Source organism: Phyllostomus discolor, chromosome 13 (genome assembly GCF_004126475.2).
Source record: "Phyllostomus discolor isolate MPI-MPIP mPhyDis1 chromosome 13, mPhyDis1.pri.v3, whole genome shotgun sequence".
Lineage (NCBI taxonomy): Eukaryota > Metazoa > Chordata > Mammalia > Chiroptera > Phyllostomidae > Phyllostomus > Phyllostomus discolor.
Genome location: NC_040915.2, coordinates 54,022,962 through 54,043,526, shown reverse-complemented (window position 1 = coordinate 54,043,526; position 20,565 = coordinate 54,022,962). Strand labels below are relative to the sequence as shown.

Sequence of the window (20,565 nt, the reverse complement as noted above, 5' to 3'; positions counted from 1 at the left end):
TAATTACTAATCAATTGAATCACCACCTGTTTTCTCATAGTATGTCTTACGGGCTGAACTGTGACGCCTACAACATCCCTGTGTTGAAGCCCTAACACCCAGTATCCTCCAGAATGAGCCTGCATTTGGAGACACAGCCTTGAAAGAGATGATTCCGTTAAAATGAGGCTATGAGGGTGGGCCCTCGTCCAGTCTGCGTCCTCATGGGAAGAGAGAACAGGGCCACACGGAGACACCAGGGGTGTGTGAGCACCGAGGAGAGGCCGTGTGAAGACACAGTGAGAAGGCGGCCGTCTGTGAGCCAAGGAGAGAGGCTCTGGCGTAAGCCAGACCTGCGACACCGAGATCCTGGACTTGCAGCCTCCAGACCTGTGAGAACACCGCTCTCCATCGCTCACCCACTCCGGCTGTGGTCTCTCGTTACGGCAGCTCTGGCAAACTAGCACCCCACGCTGCTCTCCCTACATAGCGTGCTACGCTCCTCAAGTAGCATTTGCTTACAGGCTCACCTAGTGGGAGCATCTTCCTGCATCTGAGAAAACACACTATCCATTGACTTGCTCCATCAGAAAGATGGGAAGAGGTGAGGTCTCCCCTGGGTGGGACCCCTGAACTTCCTTCCTGCCCCCCTTCCCCTCCCCTTCCCACCACAACCCACAGCTGCCGGTGAGGATGGCCAGGGCCAAGACCGCCCCTTCTCGGAGCAAGCTCCCACTCATACATTGTCGTGGTTGAAGGGTGTCCCTCGACCCTGCAAAAAAAAAAACAATATCCTAACCCCAGTACCTCAGAAAGTGATCAGTAAAGAGCTGGTAGTTATTCTGTTACAAATACTTCAGGGATGTTTGAAGAGGCAGGTATCCAAGCTACAGATGTGCCCTCGGGAGCGCGGTTGACGCACAGGTGCATGCAGGTGTGTGCGGCAGGGCCATGTACGTCCGTGGGTGTGTGTGTGGGGGGTGGTGGCTGGGAGCAGATGTTCACACATTCCTGAATGTTAATTTGGGCAGACTTTCGCAGGCAGGCACATATGTGAACCTGTCACACGCATGCAGTCTGTGTAGGCTCGTCGATTTGTTCACTGGTTTTTTTCATTCATCAGAATTTTACAGATGCTTACCCGCACATCTACACACAATGCAAAGGGGAAATAGATGAGGAAAATATGATAGAGTACGTATGGGAATTAAGGTAGAATGGAAGAGTTATTTCCATTTGACTTATCAGGGAAGACTTCCTGGGGGAGGTGACACTTGTATTCCACCTGGCCAAATGAAGAGAAGAACATTGCATGCAGAAATACAGGGAGACACATGACTGTATGTCACCCCAAACTACAGAGAGTCCAGGTTGGTGCCATTCCTCAGGACCCTTCGACCCCCAGCTGCAGCCCATCAGCCCTCCAGAGTCCTAGGGAAGAGAACGACAGAGCAGAGAGAAGACACAGATGCCAAGGAGCCAACACTTTATTTTGTGCAGACCAAGCACGCCGGGAGCCCCACACTCCGCGGGATAGGCCTCTGCTGGGCCCCTCTCGTCTCTTGAGGGCGGCCACGCTGGCTCTGTTGGGACTGAGGGCCCCCCGGGGAGGCCAGGGGGGCCTGCCTCTGTCGAGTCGGGGTGTCTTCGAGGGCAGTGCATCTCAGGAGGCTGGAAACAAGGGTAGGTCAGAGCTGATAAACGGGACACAGGAAGTGGGGGGAGGCCCTGGCGGCCCGTATTCCCAGGTGGAATTCCTGCAGAGATGCCACCGAGAGGAACAAAGACGTGTGGGCGGCAGGCGGGAAACAGGTGGCGGGGGACAGGGACAGGGCTCCCAAAGGACTGAAATTTCCCCGAGCGGGGTCCCCTGACATTGGGCGCAGGCACTGTGGGCCGGGCTGGGGCCCGGGGCCCTCTGCCCCTCCCAGCCAACTCCCGACGGACGATGTTACTCTACGTGGCTGGTATTACATCTCCACTTTCCAGCTGAGATCGGATGCTCACGAATCACACGGCTTGCCCCAGGTCTCCCGGCCAGGGATGGGGAGAACTGAGCTGGTTTGGTTCCCATCCCATAATGCACGTGCGTCATGGGGGCGGGGCTACACGGGGTAGCCCGGGACTCTGGCGGGAGGCCAGGGCGGTCGTCCGTCCGTGCTCAGGCAGGTGCCCTGTCAGTGCAGGCAGCGCTGCTGGGAAGGGGAAGGGAGCCTGAGTTTAGAAAGAAACGGCAGAGACAAGATGTTCTGTGTCGACTTCCGCCAAGGGCTGCTCCCCTTATGGACGCGTGCCCTTTACTTGGCCTTTGAAACTGTGCTCTCTGTCCCCGAGAGCATAATAATGTAAATGAATATCAGATCTCGCCTTGGTAATTGAGAGCAGAGAGAAGGCCATGTAAAGTCAAATTAATTTGCTCTGAAACATCCGAGACCGTCTCCGCGGAAGGGGCAATGGCTTTTTGATGGGCTGGCGGTGCCACTCACAGCAGCAGGTGTCTGGCAGGGGAGGGCGTGCCCGGTCCGCGCTGGTCCAGGATGCCTTTGTGGGGAGGGCTGGGGGCTGAGGCCAGGCCCTGGCCGAGCACCCACCTGCAGCCTGAGCCCGGAGCAGCTGTGAGTTCCGAGGTTTGATAAGGGGGAGATTACTGTGGCCGAGGACTGTCATTGGTCTGTGGGTCCGCACTGTGTCTGAACTTGGGGGGTGGTTCTTTCTCCTCCTCCACCTCCACCCATCCTGCCCTAAGCGGGCCAATGTAAAGGATGCTCAGCGCCCTGAGGTTTGAACATGACCTTGGAGGTGTGTCAAGGGCCAGCCCTGCCTCTGGGCGGAGAGCGATGATCTGGGAGTTGGGGTGGCAGGGTTGAGCAGAGCTCACAGACCTTAATCCCGAGGTCTCCCTCACTCGTTCAACAGTGAGGTTGGAGCCCCAGAGTTCCAATGCCCTTTTTGCTAAATGACCATAAGGTCTGCCTCCTTTTGGGGGTTCATGGAGGCAACCTCTTTCAAAATCCAGCCCGCTCAGTGTGGCTGAGCTTACTCAGGAAGACGCTTGCAATACAGACCCAAGGAAACCGTTACGGATGACAGGAGCGATTCCGGAGTTTGGAATCCCAGTCCCACCTGTGTGGTTTGGTACAAGCGGCTTAACCTTTTTGATTCTCAGTTTGTCAGCCTGTACAATGGGAATAAATACCAGCAGCCGCCTGCTGGGGGTTTTGTAGGTGCGAAATGACTACCTGATGATACACAGGCCCAGGAGAAGTGATGCCTGCTTGGGTGCAGTCGGTAGGACAATAATTCAGGTGCAATAATTTGTAGTTTTAACTGGAACATTTCACCTAAAATGTCACGTGCTGTCCTTGAGTGTGATATTGTTATGTTATGGAATGACATGCTTATGATTTTGTCATCAAAGATTTTGTAATTAAAAAAAGGGGCGTTATTTGTGTCAGACCCTGTATATCCTCAATGAAAGAAAGCCGTTAGTTACTCTCAATTCCTCCTGCTGCCTTTCCACCCCCGAAGTGGCAGGACGGGGGCTGGGAGTAGGAGAGGAGGCAGGAGGGAGCACCGCTTTCCCACCGCTGCTCTGTGACCTCTGCACGGCCCCTCCACCCGCCCCTCCGGGCCTCGGCTCCTCTCCGGATACTGAGTGTAGGAACTGTCTCCACTATTGCCAAGGCCTCTTCCACCCTGGCCTGACCCTATGGCCAAGGGTCGCCCGTCACAACAGGACAGGGTGCACTCACAGCTCCTCCAGCTTCCGGGGGAGAGGAGTGCTGGAAAGAAAGCCAGACAAGGGGTGGGGTGGGGTGGGGGGGGCAACTTTAAAAGTCCAGCACCTTCTTTAGCGGTATTCCCCCAGGACCAGCTTGCTGTCTGATGTGTCTGCCTTTTAAAGAGCGAAGAAACAGGCAGCACCGGGCAGAGGGCTTTGCGAAGCTAAAGCGTCTAAGAGCCCTCGTCCTCTAGAGAAATCAGGCCCAGCACTAAGCGTGGGAGCAGCAGTAAACATCCCCTGGGCTGTCCAGCCGGGTGCACCATCTCGCCTTCTTCCCTCCGTACGCCCCCCTCCCGCCGGTTACTTTTACCTGAGCCCATTCCTACTTCTGGAGGTATTTCTTCATTATGCTCTCCACGTCCTGGTCTCTCCCGCCGGTCCCCGCCTCTCTGGGGGCGGGGGACATTCGCTCACGGCCGTCGCCCTCCGGCCGTGGGGTTCTCGGTCGACTCTTGATGCTGTCGGCGCTCTTGAAGGACACGATGGAGCTGGACGAGGAGGACGAGTCAGACAGGTGAGCGGGGTCCTCCCTGGACTCCGGGCTCTTTTTCAAAATGGTCTTGATCCCCGAGAGAAAGGTCCGGCCGGCCCCTTCAGCCTCCAAGTGGGCGCTCGCGTGCAGCGAACTGTCTCTCCCGTCTTCGGACGCTCTGGCCAAGGACCGGGAGGTCTCAGGCTTCCGGATGGCCGGGAGGAAGTCGTCAAAGTCCACTTTGGTCTTGCGGTCATAGTTGAGGCTCGGGAGTTTCCAGCTGAACGGGTCGCTGCCCAGTGGTTCCCCCATTAGGTGGGCGAACTGGCGATTCTGGAAGACGAGTGACTCCTTCCCAAGGTCTGGACAGCCGGCGTCGTCCAGTGAAGACTCCAGACAGCGCCTCCGAGGACGCAGTACGGGCGACAGGAGTGTGTCCCTGGGTGTGGTGGGGGGGCTCAGATTTCTCCCCGCACCTGGCCCTGATTCTAAGAGAGACTCGCAGGAACTGAACCGGGTCTTCGGCTTCTCGGGGAGCAGCGGGCTGCTGTCCCCGCGCTGGGAAGCGATGCATTTCAGGCTGGTGGACCGCAGGAGGCCAGCCGATGCCCTGGCCGAGTCCTCCGTTTCCAGGAGGGACTTTGCCCCAGACCTCAGCAGGAGGTGGCCCTCGTCACTGCCCACCCTGGCCCTCCGCAGCGTGGATGCCCCGGTGGTCTGGTAGATGGGGACAGTGGGCCAGTCCTCCAGGCCCAGCGGCGACCCCTGGCTTCTCTGAGCCCTCTTCCTCCGGAGCCCTTCCACGAACTCGGACAGAGCCGCCGAAGGACTCGGCAGCTTCTCCCGAGACACCATGGACGTGTCTGTCCTCGGAGAAGTTGGAGACAAAGACACAGCTCCTAATATCTCGGCGGGCTTTCTCTGGATGTCACACTCTTCGCCATCCCCCAAGTGGCTGTACCTCTGCCGGTGGCGGGAAAGGGGAGAAAGGGACTTGTCCCCCGAGGTCTGGCTAGGGACGTCCCGGGCTCTGTTCAGTGCAGACGCCCGCTGGGTCCCTTCGGTGTCCCCGGCCTCCTCGTTCGCCCTGTGCCAACGAGAAAGATGCGGTCGGTAGAAATCATGCAATTCGTATAATTTGTGCAATTGGCGTTGAGAGCCACTAAGCACAGGCACTAATATTATTTTTTCTTTGGAAATGCCATCCCCAGCTACTGCACTCTCAAATGCACTGTATGATTTAATGTGCAAATTCAAGCCATGTAAATGATTTCTTGTTGCTCTCTGAAATGCAATTGCTGTCTATAATTAAACCCAGCTAAGCACGTTCAAGTAAATTAAAACTGCAGCTAGGACGAATGACTTAGATTTATGAGGCGTCATATCTGGCATGATGGGACCCGCCATCCCAGACCCTACTGTGAAGTAAGTCATTTCCTTCTGGAGGACACAAGGGGGACCTGCAGGAGGTTAGGTAGTCATTTGTTTAGGGACAAGCGCAGAGGACAGTCCCAGCACAGGGACTTCTGGAGGTCCATGACCCCAACATGCACCTACATGGGATGCTCTGTGACACCCCTGATTGTTTCATGGGTGGGGGTAAAAATGGTCCCTCCAAAAGGGAAAGATTCACGTGAAATCCCCACAAAACCAAGAGCAAATCTGAGAGAGCAGATGGCTTCCACGCTGGGATGACACCAGGCTTGGCTTCCACGCAGAGCCGTTTTGCAGCTGCTGAGCCAGAGCCACCTTCCTTCTGAAAACGAGGAGCCTCGACTTTGAAATAAAGGGGGTGTTGCTTAAAAGGAAGAGACTGGAGTCCACTGCCCATTCCTTTAATAAAAAAAAATCTACGGGTCCTTCCTCTAAGACAAACACCACCACTCCCAACCAGCAGCAAAGTCATGGTTTACAAAAAAGCAGGAGAACGTCAGGGTCTGGGCGGAGCAGACCAAGCCAGGGGCTGGGGACAGAAAGAGGCTGGGGCGTGCGTGCCGGCTTCCAGTCCTTGTCCCACTCTCCGCGTTGCTGCTCTCACTGTAACCACAGGCGTCAGCACGCATGAAGGAGGTTGGCAAGACTCTGAGGAAGGTTTCTCATTCACCATTTGATGTCACCATTCCCACCCCATGATCACAGACAACAGGGCAATGACCCAGAGGGCTTCTGAGTCTGGCAGGGGGGACACCAAGCCAATGGCCCCTGAAGGCCATGCCCAGAGGGGAAAGGAGGGGCAAATAGGGTAAAGGATGAGGGTCCTTCCGGAGGACAGGGGTAGAGACTTAGACACTGTCTCCTGAGCTCTGGAGGCCAGAGCTTCAACCACCGGATGCGCCTCTCTCTTCTGGGGCTGGCGGGAGTCTCCGCGACCCAGGACCTATGGGAGGCCGCCAGGGCACTGATGTTCTGTTAAAGGGTCCCACGAGTGACACACACAAGGCTGGGTTTACTCATCTGCCTCTTCTTATTCCCGAGGTCCACTGGGTAGAGGGTCAATGGCACAGTGTGGGGGTGGTGGGGAGACACAGGGTCAAAGTTATGGTGTAGATGAGCCACCTCAGTCACCCACGCCCCTCACCTTCCTCAGTTCTTCGCTTGCAGGGTCAGGTTCCCTGCTCCCTTCCCAACGTCCTGCCTCGAGCTGCCCTCTTGCTCAGCTGCTCCAGCCACACAGGCCCCCCAAGACAGGCCACGCCCCTCCCGCCCCAGGGCGTTGCCTCTGCTGTTCCCTTGAGCACTCCTTCCACCGCGCCCACAGCAGGCATCATGCAGACCCCATGGGGGACTCACAGGAGTGGGAGAAAAGCCCTGGGCACAGGGTCTGGCACCCAGCTTCTCTGATAACGGTTACCAGTTTTAAGGAATAATTAATAACCAATAATTAATGGCTCTAAGGAATGAACAGGTCATGGTAATCATTACTACTACTACTCATCTCTGAATCTGCTGGGCCTGGCCCACCACTGGGCTCAATGGGAGCCTCAGCTGAAGTTCCAAGAGGTGCAGACAAAGAATGGACGGACAGGTGACCTTGCCGCTCGTGGTCCCTGAGAAGGGTCGGCCGCCATGGGCCGGAACAAAAGCCACAGAGTTGGCCTGGAGCAGCTGCCGCCTTCCCCGTTTCTTGGCTATCGGCTTCCATCTCAGCTGCAGCTGGACGCGGGCCAGGAGAGGAGCTGAAGGGCTCCTTGAGGATCACCTGAAACCATGTTTTTTAACATCATTGCTTTGGAATCGCTGCTCTAGTGCAGGGTGAGATGGCATTCTCAGTCCTTTCTTTTTTTTTAAATAAACAGCTTGGAGCTGCCAGGGGCAGTGGGCTGCCGCAGAGCTGACAGAAGTCATTTCCTTCCTGTCTTGGGTCCCTGCAGGGAGCTGGGTGTGATGGATGTGTCTTGGGTGCTCGGTCTCATCCATCGCCTGCCACGTGGGATGGCAGCATCGAGGGCTCCTGTTGCAGGATCGCCTGGGACTCTGCCATCCCACTCACCCCAACACCCACCCCCAGCGCTGGCTGTGGATGCCAAGACAGGGCACGAAGAAAGGAGGGAAAAAAGGTTATAGGAGGAGCAGGAGGAGGAAGAGCAGCAGGAGGAAGAACAGGAACAGGAGGAGGAGCAGCAGGAAGAGGAGCAGCAGCAGCAGGAGGAGGAGCAGGAGCAGGAGGAGGAGCAGCAGGAGGAGGAGCAGCAGCAGGAGCAGGAGGAGGAGCAGCAGCAGGAAGAGCAACAGAAGCAGGGGAGGAGCAGGATGAGGAGCAGCAGCAGGAAGAGGAGGAATAGGAGGAGGAGCAGCAGCAGCAGGAGAGGAGCAGGAGGAGGAGCAGCAGCAGGAAGAGGAGGAACAGGAGGAGGAGGAGGAGCAGCAGAAGGAGGAGGAGCAGCAGGAGGAGGAGCAGCAGCGGGAGGAGCAACAGAAGCAGGAGAGGAGCAGGAGGAGCAGCAGGAAGAGGAGGAACAGGAGGAGGAGCAGCAGAAGGAGGAAGAGCAGCAGAAGGAGGAAGAGCAGCAGGAGGAGCAACAGAAGCAGGAGTGGAGGAGGAGCAGCAGGAAGAGGAGCAGCAGCAGGAGGCGGAGGAACAGGAGGAGGAAGAGGAACAGGAGGATGAGCAGGAACAGGAGGAGGAGCAGAAACAATGGGCAGGAGGAAAGGAGCAGGGGAATCACAGAGCTCGAGCTAGTACTGTCAAGATCTTGTCGACTCTCGTTTCTGCACCGTCTGAGCTGGCACACAGTAGATGCTGTTAAATTGGGGCAGGTGTGTGCCTTGGGAATCACCTGTATAAGGAAGAGGAAGTGGGTAGGAGGAGAAAAGTGGAATAGAGGCAAAGAGAAGTGGGAAGAAGAGGAAGCAGGACATACAAGAGAGAAGTTGGAGTGAGAAGGGATGGAGGAAGAGGGAGGAATCCAGGGGTGATGGAGAAGGGAGAGTGAGTGAAGGTCAAATGCCAGGGACACAGAGGGGACAGTCACAGGTGGGTGCAGGTTGGCTGCAGAGCATCTGCCTTCCTCATCTTCAACCAAATGGTGGGATAGGGTGGTATGGGGGGCGGGCGCTGCCAAGCCATCCGCAGCTCATGAGTGGAGTCCGGTGGCCCCAGCCTGTGCATGCTAGTGTCCAGGGCAGAGGGCACAGGCTCATTCAGCCCACGCCACAGGGACCCTAGCTCTGAATGGAGAAGGTCTGACCACCTTCCCAGAGACGCAGCAGGAGCAGCACCTTCTAGAAGGTGTGCAAGCCCCAGTGTCCCAGCACAGCCGCTCAGGCCCCTGCCTGGCTGTCACCAGAGGGTGATCACTGAGCTCTGCCAGCGGGCACAGGGCCTGATGCTTGGGGGTAGGGTGGGCTGGGTCCCATCCTGCAAGATTGTCTGGTAGCTTCACAGCCCCAGCTGGTGGGCTGGAGACAGAAACACGAGCCAAGCGGCGCAGACTCCTGGGAGGCCGGAGAGGAGAGGGCGTGGGGGCAGTGAGGAGGGAGCGAGGAAGAGTGTGGGAGGGAGGAGAAGGAAAGAAAGGAGGAAGTCTCGGCTGAGCGCTGCCTCCTGGGTTTACCATTCAGAAATCCACCCACATCTCTGCGATGTCTTTTTCTATCTCCTGTCTACTTTACCGTTCAGAGGAAGAAGTTCCTTGTGCCCACTCCTTCCTGTGCGGAGACCACAGAATTACACCTGAATTCAGACGTCCTCTTGCAGGCTTTGGGGTGAGGGTCCCAGTTCTGCTGTCGGAGATGGGATGGTCCTCTCCATCTGCCCCAGCTTTGGGCATTTCAGACACACCGACTGTCTTCAGCCAGGGGCCTGGAAAGACTCGTTTTTTTTAGCTGTCCTCACGGGACGGCTTGGCACAGACGGAACTCCCCTCCATTGATCTCGTGTGATGGATGGCGGGTGGGTAATCAAGATGTCACGGCGCCCGCCTCCCGGAGCCTTGGCCAAGGGAGGGATGACAGATAGAAGGCTCTCCGAGTTGCTGGGAGACAGGTGTGGACAAATGCCAGGTCGGGCACTGTGATTCTCTAATGAGAGACTCCAGACACAGCTTGGGAACTTCTGCGGCTTGTCCTTTAGTCTGTCCAAAATGGAGCTGCCTTCCAGCATACCTGCCGCTCTAGGGAGCCCGCTGGTGTCTCTGAGGTTCAGCCACAAAGGGGCGGGGCTGGTTCACAACTGAGTGGAGGGGGTAGTGAGCAGTCATCACAACAGCTACCACTGGCTAAGCAACTGCTGCGTGCCAGGCCCTGTGCTGGGTTCCACGGACACAAGGGGGACCAAACTGGTGAGCCTCCCACCCTGTTACAATCTTTATGGCAATTCCAAGGGGTTATGACCTTGAGGCCCAGTGAGGCCCAGGGTGACCTCCACAAGCACACAGGCGGAAGTGACGAAGGCAGGTCCCAACCCCAGGTTAGCTGACCCCACAGCCACTACCGCTGGTCTCTGCAGACTTCCTCTGAGCCGTGTGATGTGACTCAGGGTTAACAAAACGTCCTTGTCTGGATAACATCTGTCACTTGGCCTAGTCTGCTCCTGCCACTTACAAGCCACGTGACCTTGGGAGCCACCTAACTTCTCTTGGCCTCAATTTCCTTAGCTGTAAGATAGGAGAAGTCTGTCTGGCAATGTGTGGATATTTGAACGCCAGGAGGGAAGGGGTGCCTATATGCAGGTGCCTAGAATAGTGTTCTGGCACACAGTAGGTGCTCAGTAAACGTGTATTGAAAAATGAATGACTCTTGAGGTCCCTGCACATAGTAGGTACTTAATAAACATGTGTTGAACAAATGAGTGAAGTGCCATAGTACGTTTCCAGCAAATATGTGTGGAATGAGTGAATGAATCTTGAGCCCTCTGGCACCTAGTAGGTCCTCAATACGTACATGTTGGATAAGCGAGTGAAGCTCCAATGTCGGCCACATACGAGGTATCCAGTACATGTTTATAAATGAATTGATGAGCAAAAGAATATACATGAAAATTCTCTAAAAGTATTGGTGGCTTAAACTGCTGAAGGCTTATTGGGTGAATCAGGCTGTGAACACCCAGATCTACCGGAGTGGCCACTCTTTCTAACCTGCAAGGCTAAGGCAGCGAGCTCCAGAAGCAGACAGGCTTGGGTGCATAACCCGGCTCTGTCCCTTCCCAGCCAGGCGTCTGGTGGAGCCTGGACTCGCTCAGCTGTAAGAGCGGGAAAGCGAAGGCCTGCCCCACGGGGTTTCGTGAGGAGGCGGAGACAGCATGTGTGACGGGTGTGGTCACTCACCAGAGTGTCGTCCAGGACATCTCTGCCTGAACCCCAGCACTTTGCAGGAGGCCAAGGCTGGGGCAGTGAAGTTTGCACATAGTAGTTACTCATTTCAAAATGTTACTACTAAGAAGTACGGGGTGGGGCAAAAGTAGGTTTACAGTGGTGAGTACGCAAAACCAGGTGAATTACTGCATCATTTTCCCTAAGAACAGCTGTAAACCCACCTCTGCTCCGCCCTGTTTCCTTAAAACCTTAATGCTCGTCTGAGTGTTTTCTTTAACGACCCCTTCCATCGGGCTAGAGAAGGCCCTGGCATGAGGGCAGGTGCTGGAGAATAAACAGTTGTTACACAGGATCCTGCTCAAGCAGAACAGGAATCGAAGTCGCTGGTTCAGCCTCAAATGAACCAACTCTCCAGCCTGGACCACACCCCTTTCCCTCCAGGCTGTCCTGGGAACGTCACCAGGCCCTAGGGCCCGTGCCTGTCACAGCAGTAGGCGCTCCATGAATATTGAGTAAAGCAGGAAAAACGCACCCATGGGGCACCTGTTTTGTACACACCATCTATCTCTTCAGGCTCAGACTCATCACCCCAACTTGCGGATGATGAAACTGAGGCTCCCTGGTGAGATGCCGTTTGCTCGAGGTCACATGACTAAGTGGCAGGGCCTGGATTTGAACCGTGGTCAGCCACATCTGACGCTTACACTTTGTCCTTCCCTGACGTCACACGTCCTCCAGGCAGAAAGCTGGACAGAAACCAGCTGAACTCACAGCTGCGCGTGTACTTTTCCCCAAATCCACTGAGATACAGCGAACGGAAAGAGTGAGGCCCAAGTCAAGGGGAAGCTGAATTCACTGGCATGAGATCTAATCACACAGCAAAAAAAACTACCATTTCCAGGTGGGAGAGTCTGGGCAGAGCCAGGGCCGACCAGAGCTACAGGAAACTCGAGGAGGGTTTTAATGACACCATGAATCATCCCCAAAGGCACGCTGTCACCCCCATTCTTCATCCGCACCCTGAAATTAAAGAGGAAATTAAAAATGTATCGATGTCCTTTCATACCGGCGAGGCCTGGGATGGGAAACCAGATGTCCTTTCAAGATGGCCTGAGGGTTCTGTAACCCTGTCTGACATAACAACCGGCAGTCTGTAATTAAACTTGACATGGTGCCCGAAACCATGCGTGAGGTGCGGAGAACGCGAGGCGTCTATTAAGCCCCTACAGCGTGCAGGTAAATTCTGCAGAATAACAGCTGCCGTACATGATGCCTTGAGGCTTTGCAGGTATTGCTCAATTTCGTCTCCCGACAGTCCTCCTTTAAAAGCAGATAGTATTGTAATCTTCCCATTTCACCAGGCGCCTCAGAAAGGTAAGTCATTTGTCAAGTGATAAATGGGGAAATGTGGATTTAAACCAAGGAGTCTACTTCGGGGATCCCTGCCTCCTAACCACTTGGCTCCACGGACCCTTATTATCCCATTTCACAGATGAGAAAACCGGGGCTCGGAGAGGCGAGTGGGCTTGCTGAGGAAGGAGCAGAGCTGGGGCTCTCATCTCGGCCTGTCTGACGGGACGCAAGGTGAGGCTGAGCTCACAGCAGGGAGCCGGGCTGCCCGCCCCTCCTGGAGAGCACAGCGTAGGTGTGGAGGCAGGATAAACCCGTGAAGGAGAATCAGCGGTGCAGGAAGCCCCAGGTCAACTGTGAGCCCTGGGCCTGTAAGCACAGCAGGGTGCTGGCCAGGGAGAGCAGGAGCGGGAGCAGGAGTGTGCATGCACGGCCTTCCTGGCAGGGGTGGCGTGAGTTGGGCTTTTGGAAGAGGGCCGAGTTTGGGTGGTGGTGAGAGGTCAAAGAAGGCATTCTTCAGAGCCTTCCTACCAGTTGTTAGCGTATTCAGTCTGCAAAACGAGCCAGGGCAGGTGCCTCACTTTCAGAGGCAGGGACACAAGGCTTGGGAAGGCCACCCTGCAGACAGGGAAGACTTGAGGCGAGGAGGAGGCAGTGGACGGACTGGCCAAGGAAGCTGGAAGTGGCGGAATGAGCGGCTCCCCACTAGTCCCTCAGCCTGGTCACGGCCGGTGGAAGGTGGCGGAGACCTGAGTCAGAAAACAGACTCTCTAAGCATCCTCTATTCCTGATAATAGGATGTTTTCTGGAGACAAAATAACTCTCAAGCCTTCCTTGCTATTCTCTCTAATCCTAAGTGGGTACTGAGTTCTGGACACTTAAAAAAAACAAATCCAGGGACCTGCCCTCAGAGAACACCTGCCGGTGTGCCAGTCCGTGTCTCCCTCCTGGTCCCCGGGGTCCTGGGACCGGGAGGTTTGGGGCGGGGCTGCCCATCAGGACCACGCCTGGAACTCTCCCGCCTCCCCTGCAAAAATCTATCTCTATCGGGGGAGGGGAAGGCTACGGCGGCTCTCCAGTTTTAAAGAGACTAAAGGCAAATGCAGGGTGTTAATAGTGGGAAAACTGTGTGTGGGAAGGCAGGGGGTGTATGGACGCGCTCTATACTTGCTGCTCAATCTTTCAATAAGTCTAAAACTTTTCCAAAAACAAATTCTATTTTTTTTTAACAAAGGAAGAGACCAAAGAAACAAAACAACCGTATGCAATGTGCATTCTTCAGGGGATCCTTCTTTTTAAAAAATACAATGATACGATTTTAGGACGAGTGGGGTAATACGAATGCTGGGATCTAGGACAATATTATGGATTTGCTCATTTTTTTGGGTGTGATGGTACAATTGTTAAGAAAGTCCTTCTTCTTAGGAGCAAGATACGGAGTTATTTATAGAGAACGGTCGTGATATTTTCGCGTTACTTTCACAGTGTTAAGCATAAAAATGTGTTTAGATATATAAAGGAATAGATAAGGAGGTAAAGACAGAAATGAAGTGAATATGAAAAGTCATTAGTCACTGTCAAATTAAGGTGTAGTTGACGGTGCCCAGACAGCTTCCTTGTTAAAAATGAGTAGATAAATAAGAAGAAGAAAGAAGAGGGAGGGAGGGAGGGGAAAGGGGAAGGGAATGACATGTTATAGGTGGTTCTGAGAAGCTGTCGCTCCACATGTTGTTTGAAAAGCAAACACTTCTCCTTACCCAGCTCTTGCGTCCTCCGGAAAGCCTCCACGCGCCTCCCAGGATGGGCTAGGGGCCTCCCCTGTCCACAGCCCCCTCTGCCTCCCTGTGGCCCTGTACAATAACTGCCTGTTGACTCACCCGCATCCCCCAACGAGACCGTCAGCTCTGCATTAGACTGTGTTTTTATTTTACAAACATCCAGCATCTAGACGAGCACTTCACGGAGAGTTCACGGAGCACAGAGAATAAAGGAGTGGAGGAGTGGAAACAAGAGGGATTGTGGAAATGCAGAAACAATGAACAAAAGGCTCCATCTGCCTCATGTGGCCGGTTCATTCAGACGCAAAAGCCCTCCTTCACAGCCAGCCAGTGCTTCTTCTCTGGGCTTAAAATAGCTTCAGAACCCACCTCTAGTATACAATATAGACGAGTGAACTCCTATGTCCAAATTCAAACTAAGAGCCTGGTTTCATTTCTACAGAACTGTATAAACTCCTAGAATATCAGAATTGGGAGGAGGAGGCTGGAACCCCCATCTAGTGTGAATCCGGCACCTGGAAAAGCAGAGACACGAAGAGAACGTCCCAGCTCAACACGCGGATGAGTGGAAAGCAGCACCGGCGCTAACATTTCAGCCGTAACCTTCCTGGTATAATTTCTACAACGTTTTGGAAGAACAAACTGGGCATGTGAAGTAACTAAAGTCTTTCATTGCGTTGGAGGTCCAACTTGGGCTCAACATATTTTCAACGTACGCTTCCATTTCCCATGCACAGCCACTGCCGTGCTGAATGTGGTGTAATAGCCACATAAAATCTCAGGCTTATTCGGCAAAGCACCCGGTTCCTCAAGCAAATGCAGTTTTAAATCAATGGGAATCATCCATCCGTCCCATCATCCATCCTTCTTTACTCCCACCCAGAATCACTTATTGAGCGCCAAGACGCCAGCTCCTGTCGATACAGAGATGAAGAACCGTTGTCGTTAAGAAGCCTGACCTCCAGGGCAGGGAGTAGATTCACCAAATTATGACTGAAAGGAAATACAAGCGGACGTTCACGTTCTCTTGGGCAGAGAAACTCGGGAAGAAGTGTCTACTCAGCAAAGGGAGTAAAAATGTCTAGCTTAGCCCTCAGCTTTCGGCTATAATAGACTAGCGGTGTCAGACAGAATCCTCACTCAGAAAAACCAGAAAAGCTAGATTTAGATTTAAAGGCATTGGGGAGTCACCAAAGCAGACGGGACTCGCAGAGCCGAACCCTGGAAGAGGGAGGGACACTGAGGTGCGCCCAGCATGGTGAGACACTCTCCCCAAGAGTCATCTGCTGATCTGGAGGAAGGAGAACTAACCCAAGGAATCTATACACCCAACCATCAGGACTTACTATATAAAGCTGTATTAATTAAGGCCATGTTAAATCAGTTCAAGAACAAGCAAGTAATAAAACAGAATAGAGTCTATAGGTGATACTGTTGTGAATTGTGAAAATCTTATTGATTTTAAAATACATATGCGAACCAATTGGATATCCACGTGGCAATGAATCTTAACCCCTACCTCACACCATAAATAAATATCATTTCCCAATGAATTGTATATCTATATATAAAAGATAAATTAGCAAAGAACTCAATGTTTTCTTTTGCAAGAAAACATAGGGGATAGTTTCATGATTTGGGAGTAGGCAAATAATTCTGCAACATTTTATTAAAAGTGCCAACCATAAAGGAAACAAATTCTAAATTTGGTTACATTAAAATTAAAACCTTCTGTTTGTCAAAATAAACCATTTGGTGAGAGAAAAAGGCTAGCCACTGAATGGGAATAGATTCACATACTCAAGAATATATTAAGAACTTCTAGATATATTGTATCTAGATGTATTGTATCTAGATATATTGTATCTAGAATATATTAAGAACTTCTACAAATCAATAAAAATAGACAACCCAGTAGAAAAATATCATGAGGAAAATACTTCATCAAACATTTCACTAAAGAGTATATCCAAATGAACATATATGTGCGTGAAAAGGTTTATTTATCAGGAACATGCAAATTAAAACCAAAATCAGCTGAAGAATGAACAACTACTAATATCCACTAGAACAGCCCCAAAAATTTTTTTTAAAGATTTTATTAGTTTAGTTTTAGAGAGGGAAGGGAGGGAGAAAGAGAGAGAGAGAAAAATATCAATGTGCGGTTGCTGGGGGCCGTGGCCTACAATCCAGGCGTGTGCCCTGACTGGGAATCGAACCTGTGACACTTTGGTTCACAGCCCGCGCTCAATCCACTGAGCTATGCCAGACAGGGCAGCCCAAAATTTTTAAAATGACAAATCCAAGTGTCGACAAGGATGCAGAACAACTGGAACTCATTCACTGCTGGTAGCAATGTAAATTGGCACGGCCGTTTTGACAATGTTTACTGAAGCTGAAAATACATCTATGACCCAGAAACTTTACTCCTGGGGTATACTCCAGCAGAAAGCTGTGCATTTATGCAAAAACAGATGTGTGCAAGACTACTCATAGTAGTATTATTCATAGTAGTGCTAAACTGGAAACAACCTAAGCATCTATTAATAATAGAATGCATGACTATTATTTTATACTCATCTAATAGACTATCACAGAACAGGGTTTCCCAATGGCAGCATGATTGACATTTGAACCAGAAAACCATTCTGTGGCCTGTCCTGTGCACGGCAGGATGCTCAGCAGTGCCCTGGGCTTCTACACGCCAGATGTCAGCAGGAACTCTGTCCCTCCGTTATGGCAACCAAAAATGTCTCCAGACACAACCAACAGTCTCCTGACAAGAAGCGGGGTGCGAAATTGCCCCCAAGTTGAGAACCACTGCTGTGGACTCTAGAGCACAGAAAACAAGTGAACTGCTGTTACATGCCACATTGTGGATGAATCTCACAGACATAATATTGAAAGGAAGAAGCCGGACGCCAGAGAGGACCACGGGACACTTGCATGCCTCCAGAGCTCAAAAACGGGCCTATCTTATCAACCGTCTCAAAAGTCAGGACAATGGCTACCTTTGAGGGAAGAAGAGGTCATGAGTAGTCATGGTCGGATTTCGATTCAGGTAGTAATTACATAGGTATGACTGATTTTTGAAAATTTCCTAAGATGTACTTTCCTGTATGCATAGAAGTATGACATGCACATGCAGCAAGCACATTTCAATAAGAAGCTCAATGAGAGCACCACAGATGCCAGAACAATGTCTGGAGCCATCCAGGACTAATCTGCATGGTTTTACACAGACCTGTGGCTAATGCAGGTGAGCCTCAAAATTCCCGAGCGAACCACAGATCTCCCATCCAAGACCCGGAGGCCCAGACAGGAAGCGGCCCTCTCTCCCGTGGGGACCCACCCAGTCCGAGGGGGACGCGGGCTCTAGGGCTGAGTCTCAGACGGAGACAAACTGGTTTCCCGGGCTCAGCCCTTGCATCCAAGGTTGACGTGTCTGCACTGAACCGTTCCACACACTCGGTTTTAACGTCTTTCCCACTAATCTTCCTAATGCTGAGAAAACTGGGAAGCATCCTTTTGTCCTCGGAAGACATGAAATGATATTCACGAGAGGCCCTTTCATTAAGCACATTCGGGATGAATTAATAGGAGCCTGAGCTCCGGCTCGAAGAATGCAGACACCAGTAAATAAATGTACTATTGAAATAAGATTAGCGTGGATGCTTAACCTACTTTGAGAACAAGCTGTTTTTAATGCTAAGTACCATCCATGCATATTTACATAATTAATGAACTAATTACAAAGAAGGCGCATCTAATCATTTAAGCAGGCTTCACGTGACCCATCCTTGGCTTCCACTCCTGTCGAAGTAATTGCCTTTCCTTGAAAAGTAATACAACTTTATTTTAGAAAAACAATACCCTATAATTTAGACCTTTTTATTAATTCATGCCAGCCTTTTCCAAATAAAAATCAACAGGGGGGCCCAAAGGGGGTGGTGGTGGTGTCTAAATCAATTTCTTTTAAACGAAGAACCACAAGCCCAGAGTATGGGGCTGTGAATGTTTACAGAAAGCAGTTTTTCCCCAGAAAAAGAAAACGTTGTAATGCCATTTTTTAGGCAAAGGAAAAGCAGTTGTTACATCGGAACCAAAGCAAATGATACATACAACAGTAATTAGCGAAGATTACACAGTAATTAAAATCACGATGATTATGTGAGTGAGAATCATTTATACAATAATCTCCACGCTCACGCTGCAATATGGTCCACGTCCAACAGCAACAGTGGAGAGCCACGCTTGGCGATAAATTCAAGTCGCGGCATCACCGATTTAGGTAGCGACGGACCGGTGCTGGAAACGGAGGGATGGATGCAGTCCCTGACCAGGAGACACGCCGCTTTACTTGGCCTTCCCAAGGCTACCAAATGGGGGCCACTAACACTCTAATTATTAGTTTTAGCTTTCTCCCTCTCCTCTCCCCTGCTTCCCCCTTCCTCTCCCACCCCCACACCCCCATCCTCTGCTCCCCTCCCCTCCCCCCCATTTCCTGTCTGCAGGATCTTGTTTCCTCCCATAATTCAACCTTCCTCTTGATGGAGACCACTTGTTCTGGTTATTTTGTTGTCTCCCCAGTGAGGACACACTCAGGATGTGGGAGGACCCGCAGGTGTTTATAACCCGTGAGGACGAACAACTGGAATGGGGGAATCGAGCAATGAAGAGAGGGGACCCTGCATGGATCACCACGCTGTAGGGCAGGAGGGAGTGGATCCGAATTAGCCTGGGACAGGACCGGATCTGGTCTTCTGAGACCAGAGGAAAAACAGAGATGAATTTACAGACATCACAGAAGTTGAGTCCATCATTATTTTCTACTGAATGAAAGAGGAGTTTGGCGTGTCTCCTTGGAGTGAGGGGCAGGGGCTGGAGGAAAGTCGGAATGGTGTGGAATTACCTGTGCAGGAAAACGAGAGGAGCGACCGATCGGTGACAAGACATGAGGAATCTGCCCAGTTGGGTCCATTAGTGCCTGTCAGCGCATGGACCCTGCGGAACTGTGAGTGACCAAGGTGGGGTCCTGTTGGGCATGAGGATGGGGGTCCACAGGGACGTGGGGCCTGCACCCTCCTGAGGAAGCTGATGTGCTTTGAGGACAAGGAGGGCGTGGAGAGAATCCCTTTCACACTCGCTAGCAGGGCAACAGCCCCGGAGGGCGTGAAGGAGAGGCCAGGGACACAGCGGGGGCCCAGGTGAGATGCCAGCCCCTGAGCAGCCCTGACACCACCTGTGGCCGAACGTTAAGAGACGCCCCCGAGCCAAGTGCGGCTGCTGCCACCAAGCCCATGAACTCCCACTGGGGGCCACGGGGTAAGGTAGTGTCTCCGTCTCCAGAAGCTCTTGCATTTATCAGCAGCAGCTGCATCATTCCTGGGCAATAAATCATAAAAGCTTGAGGTCTATTTCTCTGGAGTTGACATCCCCTTATAAATAATACAGAGAATGCTTTTAATTTTTTTGGCAGAAGACTGCTTTCTCCCGCTCCTGTTTTTAGGGTGACCTTTCCCAGTCAGATTGGAAACGTCCAGGAGACTGGTCCGTTGAGCTCTGTGATGCACCAGGTGAGACAGGGATGAGGATACAGGAGTCTCGCTGTCTTCTGTGGCACAGAAGGGACACTGGGATGACCTGCTAGTATCTAGTCAAGTTTAAAATGCAAATGCCCTTTGACCCAGAGAACCTTTTGCCCATGTACACAATGATGTGTGTTGTTTGAAACCTTAGGGGTTAATAGCAAATACCTGGAGTCAATTAAAAGTGAAACGAGAAGACTAAAGTTAATGAACCGTGGCATAACTTTCAGATATTTTACAGAAATTCAAAAGAATGGGATAGGCTTAGGTGTACTGACAAGAAAAGACTGCCGGAGTCTATGGTTGAAGGAAAGAAGCACAATGTAGGAATTTATATATAGCATCATATACATAATATGGCATCCCATCACTTATGTTTCTAAAAAGCCCACAAATACGTTATGTATTTGCTACAAGAACATATGTGTTTATACACGTATAGAGAAAGACATGGAAGGATACACACCAAACTGAAGACGGTTAATACCTCTGAAAAGGGAGCTGAGATTGGAGTGGTTGCCAAGAGGCTTTTAGCCTTCTCAGTTATATTTTAAGGTCTTGAAAGGGGGATGTATTCACAGATCACTTGGGAATCTATGCATAGAAAGAGCTGGAAGTCAAGGCACCTGAACTCGAGGTCAGTCCTTACTCTGAATTTGGTTCAGATACTTCCATCTGCAGACCTCGGTGATCCCCATCTGCATAATGAGCCAGCTGGACTAGGTAATCCCAGTGGTTCCAACTCAGGAGTTCTAGAATCACTTAACTGTAAACATAGCCCAAGGACAGAGATCAAGAATTTCAGGGCTTAATGTCATGGAATCTGGCACTCGGCAGGCACTTAACAATATCTGTTGAATGT

General features: G+C 51.9%; 1 protein-coding gene across 1 annotated transcript in view; it reads right to left on the bottom strand.

The window, feature by feature from the left end:
• Nucleotides 1-1,448: 1,448 nt before the first annotated feature.
• The window catches only part of MYO18B (myosin XVIIIB), a 225,302-nt gene continuing 206,185 nt past the window's right edge, over nt 1,449-20,565 (bottom strand). The window contains exons 43-44 of the mRNA XM_036013630.1: nt 4,074-5,322; nt 1,449-1,650 (exon numbers count right to left, since the gene is read on the bottom strand). Of these exons, the coding sequence (XP_035869523.1) occupies nt 4,086-5,322 (1,237 nt within the window). The 3' untranslated portion in view covers nt 1,449-1,650; nt 4,074-4,085. The remainder of the gene's footprint in view (nt 1,651-4,073; nt 5,323-20,565) is intronic.